This window comes from Chaetura pelagica, unplaced genomic scaffold, assembly GCF_000747805.2.
Source record: "Chaetura pelagica isolate M959 unplaced genomic scaffold, ChaPel_1.0 scaffold12, whole genome shotgun sequence".
In the NCBI taxonomy this organism is placed as follows: domain Eukaryota; kingdom Metazoa; phylum Chordata; class Aves; order Apodiformes; family Apodidae; genus Chaetura; species Chaetura pelagica.
Genome location: NW_009952801.1, coordinates 986,629 through 992,628, shown reverse-complemented (window position 1 = coordinate 992,628; position 6,000 = coordinate 986,629). Strand labels below are relative to the sequence as shown.

Sequence of the window (6,000 nt, the reverse complement as noted above, 5' to 3'; positions counted from 1 at the left end):
GCCTTTATTCTTTGAAGTCACAAGCTTGAGGCAACACTGCTGAGCTTCATCTCAAGCAGCAAATAACTTGCTCTGACAGTCTTTCCATGGAGGTGTCTGTGGTGCTCTCCTACTTGGGAGGTAGCCCATTTCATTTTCACCTTTCAGACATCTACTTGGTCCAAGTTCTGTTATTTACATGATTGGCCTGGCAAGCCCCACACAGTTTTTTTGTGTCCTTGGCTGAATTCCAGGTTGGCCAGTGCTGAGCATGTGCTCTTTCAGTGTGCCCTGGCCACCATCTTCCTTTGTTCCGTGTGGTTTCTTGAACAGAGTACATGTCACAAAGGTGAAGTAACCAACCCTGCTTATCCTTTCAGCTAATGCTTTCAGCTCCCACCTCCAGAGCCACCTGCCACATGTCCCTTCACAGCTCCTTTCAGTACAAATCCCAAGTCCCTGGAGATGCCATTCCTTTGCTTCTCACTTGTGTTGGTGTGGCTCTGATCCTTAGCACGGAAATCAAGGGAGACTCAGGTCTTCCCTTCATCAAGCATAGGACAGTTGTCTCTTCCACATCCACCTCAGTCCTCTCCTCCATCCTAAACCTCAGTTCAGCCTTTCCCTCCTTAGCCCACACTGCTTATCTTCACAGCCACTTGCCTGCTTCTTCCCTGGTTGGGCTTGCTCTTTCTTACCCTTCTGCATATGACGTGCCCTCCAACTCACTCACTTGAGCACACAGCTTTTGTCCTTCACAGAAAGCTCACTCGCAGTGGCCCCAGAGGAGAGCCAGGCTGTTTTCTATCTCATTCCATGCCTGGAGCAGGCATGACTGAGCACTGAGTGTACTCTCCACACTCTTCCTTCTTTTCTCTGTATGTTTGTAAGCAAAAGATCCTGGAGAAGATGGCCTTTACTTTGCTGAAGATGAAGGGTAATTTTGTATTTATTTCCCTATCGGGCAGGTTCTGAGGAACGTCTTGTCATGCTGGCTCTTTTGGAAAGCCAGTAAGGTGGAGCTACTTGTTTAGCAGCAGGAAAATAATCAAAAACTGTTGGAGATTCCTGGAAGGGCAGCAACAAGGGTTGATCAGAAACTCCACCACATGGCAGGCAGGACCAGTAGAAGGGGTGTAAATGCCTTTTGTTCTCCTTGGGTGCTCCTCCATCTGCTTCAGCTGTATGTAACAGCCCTTTCATGTTCTTGATCTGTACACACAAACCTGGTCATTTCTGTGGAAATGTGGATCTTTGCCCTGTTTCCTCTGTGTACTGCTGACCTCCACTCAGAAAAGGAGGGAAAAAATAATAAAAAAAATTAATTAAAAAATTAATAATAATAATTTATTTTTTTTTTAAAGGAGCTTTGGTTGTATTCATTTGCACGCAGCAGCAAATGCTGAAGGTCTTCTGAGGCTGTTCTTAAACCCATTTTACAAGCCATGAAGTAGAGAGAGCTTGGGAGGTGAACATGCAGCCCCCCTCCCCCCCCTTAGATTCCAAAAAATGCACGGTACTATGTAAAAAGTGGCAGCAGATTTGCCAGCCGGTTGCAGGGCAGTGGTCACAGGGATCAGGAGCCGCGGGGGCTGCAGCCCCTTCCCACAGCTCCAGCGCCGCGTTCCCGCTTCCAGGGGGGTTTTCTTGTTTCTGCCTGTTCGTGCCATCCTCATCTGGTGACCCCTTAATGACCCCCCCTCCCACTTTGCACCGCATCTGCTGTGCCCACATGCATAGGCAACACTTACAGATGCCTTTTGAAAGTATAACAGCAAGAAACTAGGGGAAAAAAACCCCACAGACATTATGTCTAAACTGCTTCTTTGCGTTGTGTCTCACCTGGTTATTACCATGCACCTTTAAGCTACAAAAGTGCTATGAGAGCTACACTACTTCTTTAGGATCACTCCCAAAGTAGCAGCAGGAACAGAAGGGACAGAGGGATCTGTGCTGTGAAGTAGTTCCCATAGGGAAGACCCTACTTACCACAGCCCAACAAGCAGGATGCTTCAGTGGACACTGGGGGAGGGCTTCAGTTCCTGTGCCCGTAGGCACCAGGGCATAACATCAGGTACCACCATGAAGAAGAAACTAGCCCATGCACTCTCACTGGGTATTATTTCTAACTACCAAGAGGACAGGGGAAATCCAGCTTCTCCAAAGGATTCCCTTTCTTAGCCTACTCTGGCTTTTAGCAGTGCAGAGACTTCCCAATTGTTCTGGGTTTGACCACAGCTCCAAAGAGCATTAAATGATATACTCCTCAACATGACTGCCCAAAGTCAAGACACAATTCCCTCCAAACCTATGTACAAAATCTTTTTTTCTGTCTGCCTTTAAATGTTTCCTGCTGTACTTGTTCAACTGCCTGCCCCAGTGACAGTGAACCACTGTAAAACCCAGATGTCAGAGCTGTGCTCTGGCTCTGTGTGTTGTGATGCAAATGTAACCAGCATCACCACCAATGTCAGCATTCACGGACACCCCTCTGGACCACAGCACACATGCCATCAGTCTGTGCTCTGCTTCTTTGCTCAAGCTTCAAGTTTGTTGTAAAGGAGACTATTCCCATGTCCCCTCTCCCAGCCTGTCTCTCATGATGGTTTGAGGAGGTCTTGTCTTCCCTGTTGCTTTTCATGCATATGCCACCATGGTGCCACTCTGCATGTGCGTGTGCAAATAAACATGCACTGCCAGGGATGGAGTGAAAAAAATCAAGAGAAAACTAGCCCAGATACTGACATGGGTTAATGTTTGCTCATCTAAAATTCGTAGCAGGACCTGATGCATGCAAGTACATTTACTGGGCAGTCCCTGCAGCTGAAGACACCTACTGCCACAGCAGCTGCATGAGAGCTCTGTCAGCCGGGACAGTCACATCTTCCCTGGGCCTCGCCAGCCACTGATGATGAACAGGCTGAGCAGGCCTGGCAAGGGCAGATGAACCACACTGCGACACAGCGGGCTTGAGATACATTTTATTGGCAATACCAGTGTCATGCTCAGGAACCACAACCCTTTGTCAGACTATTAGCGTTAACTCGCATGACAAGTATCAGTGACCAACTGTATTTGAAATATAGCAACAGTGCCTAGAAGTAATAGGCAACTTTAAAAAAAAAAAAAAAAAAAGGGGAAAGGAAACTCACTCGGTCCACTCAAGCCAACCTTTATAGATCTTACATCTTAAGCACGACTGATGTACTGTAATTGTTATGTGGACTTGAAGGTAACCTCTACAGCAGCACACAGACAATGCAGTTCTCTCATTATGCACATGCTTTAGGATCGTTTATTTTAATGCTTTCAAATAAATATGTTCCATGCAGCACACCGCAATAAATAAGGAACAGCAACTTTCGTATAGTACATCCATTCATAATGTAAGTCACCATGTGAAACACCACATCTAAAGTCCTTGGCCCAGTCCCATACAGTGAAGCACACCACAGCTGCACATAATCATATCTGGCTTCATATGGATTTAATAGGACTATGCCAGAAGGGCAATGTGAGCACAAGTTTAACCAGGGGTTCCTAGCTATTAAATACAGCTACTAAGTAGTTAAAAGGCAACAACTAAACCCATAAAGGGTTGATTTGTCTTTTCTTTCTTACTTTTCAGACAGAAATACAAAGTATGAAAATGCTCTGGATATTTTCAGCCGTGTGTAAAGCAGCATGATTAACATGGAATGCTCTGAGCAATACTGGCAGGTACACTGGCATCAAAAGCCACAGCGAGACCGACTCTGACACTGGACACTGGCGTGCTCGGTGGGGAAAGCTGCTGTTTGGGCGGCAGGCACTGCTCCCTCTCCTCCTCTTCCTCCTCTTCCTCCTCCTCCTCCTCCTCTAGGCCGAGAGCTCCACCGCCCCTTCCTCTTCGCTGTCGGCTCGGTTGGCGCGGATCTCCACCAGGGTCCGAGCGAAGCGGGTCCACTCGTCGTTGTGTGGAACAGCCAGCTGGAGGAGAAACCAACAGGGAATCATAGAATCATAAAATCATAGAATCCTAGGGGTTGGAAGGGACCTCGAAAGATCATCTAGTCCAACCCCCCTGCCAGAGCAGGGTCACCTAGAGAACATCACACAGGAACGCATCCAGGTGGGTTTTGAATGTCTCCAGTGAAGGAGACTCCACAACCTCCCTGGGCAGTCTGTTCCAGTGCTCTGTCGCTCTTACGGTAAAAAAATGTATTTGGATATTCACCTTGAACCTCCTATGCTCCAATTTGCACCCATTACCCCTTGTCCTATCACTGGTCATCACTGAGAAAAGCCTAACTCCATCTCCCTGACACTCACCCCTTACATATGTGTAACCATTGATGAGGTCACCCCTCAGTCTCCTTTTCTCCAAGCTAAAGAGACCCAGCTCCCTCAGCCTTTCCTCATAAGGGAGATGTTTCACTCCCTTAATCATCTTAGTAGCTCTGTGCTGGACTCTTTCAAGCAGTTCCCTGTCCTTCTTGAACTGAGGGGCTCAGAACTGGACACAATACTCCAGATGCGGCCTCACCAAGGCAGAATAGAGGGGGAGGAGAACCTCTCTTGACCGACTAACCACACCCTTTCTAATGCACCCCAGGATGCCATTGGCCCTTGGAATTGGGAGATGGGTCATGTTTCTGGCCCAAAACAGAGGCACCTCCTTTGCGGGGTGCTCCTGTCACCACCCGTGCGGCTGCACCTGGTGAAGGACCCATGGGCTCACCCCAGGAAGCCGATGGGTTGGTTACTTCTAGAGCTGCAAAGTGCTGCCAAGTTGCCAGGACAACTCTGGCAGCCTCCTGTTCAGTACCAACTGGCAGGAACTTTCACCACCAGTGGCAGAGAAAACAAAAAAGCTTTATCTGCTGGATTTTAAGACAAAGCTTTTTACCAGAGTGTCGTTGCAAAATCTACCTCTTGGTTGAAATATTGCAGATTTTCCAAACTAAAGTGAGGCCCTGATCTCTACAAATACATACACGTATGTTTAACTGTACACATGTGAGCTGGCCATTTGAAGTCAGCCAGGCTGTGCCCAAGTGTAACTGTTTGCAGAACTGAGGTCAATGCACACACGGTAACAGAGCTTTTACAACACTGCGTTGAAACTATTTTCCTGAAGTTCATTAAAGCACTTAATAGTAAAACAAATATATTGTGTTATTTTAGCTACCCTCCTCTACGTTAAGGAGTTCACAATTACATTATAATGGAAATGTTATACCAACTGGATACTGCATTACTGGTCTGATTTTTTTATATCAACATACAAGATCCATTTCCATTAATACCACTGATGTTTCTAATGAAGAGCTCTTGAACATAAGGCTTGAAGAGGGATGAATAATCTAAATAGCTAAGCTTCCAGAGAAAATGCTATAGTGCTATGGCAAAATAATACTGCAGTGGATCCAACACTGCACATTCTGAAAGACAATGCAAGCTAGGATTGAGATGTTTTTTAATTTTATTTTATTTTTTTTAATTAAAAAAAGCAGTAAGCACTTTGAGAAAACTTTGTTTTCATTAACACAAATTCCAGAAAACAGCAACAAGAATCCAGGTGAACCATGCATATTTTTACTGTTCTTCAAAGTCCTTTGATCATGTCCTGAACATAATATGAGAAAAAAACTCCAAACCTGTTTCAGAATGTTACGCAGTGCTTGGTACTGAAGAAGGCAGTGCCTTCAGTACCCTGAAGAATGGGTGCCTTTAGACTAAAGAATGAGCATAATCTTAGCTAAGCCGGTTTGTGGTACCCAATATTCAATCTGTACTGACATTTATTTTAAAACACCACCAAAAATGCTATGCAGGTGGTTGGCTAACTACGTCAAATTGGCACTAGCAGATGATAGGTGCACATGAGGCTGCACGGTACACGGTACTGAAACAAAGTCAAATTATTCCCCTCTTCTTACATCCCAACAGCAATCCATGTAACTAGAGATCTGTGACATGAATTACAAAGGACAGCTGAGGAAATAGCATGTGTATATGCCCAACATGAACCATGTGTGA

At 45.9% G+C, this 6,000-nt stretch overlaps 1 protein-coding gene across 1 annotated transcript in view; it reads right to left on the bottom strand.

Moving 5' to 3' along the window:
- Nucleotides 1-3,823: 3,823 nt before the first annotated feature.
- DYNC1I1 (dynein, cytoplasmic 1, intermediate chain 1) overlaps nucleotides 3,824-6,000 on the bottom strand; it is a 176,809-nt gene continuing 174,632 nt past the window's right edge. Inside the window, exon 15 of the mRNA XM_009994970.1 lies at nucleotides 3,824-3,948. Coding sequence (XP_009993272.1) covers nucleotides 3,838-3,948 — 111 coding nt within the window. The 3' untranslated portion in view covers nucleotides 3,824-3,837. The remainder of the gene's footprint in view (nucleotides 3,949-6,000) is intronic.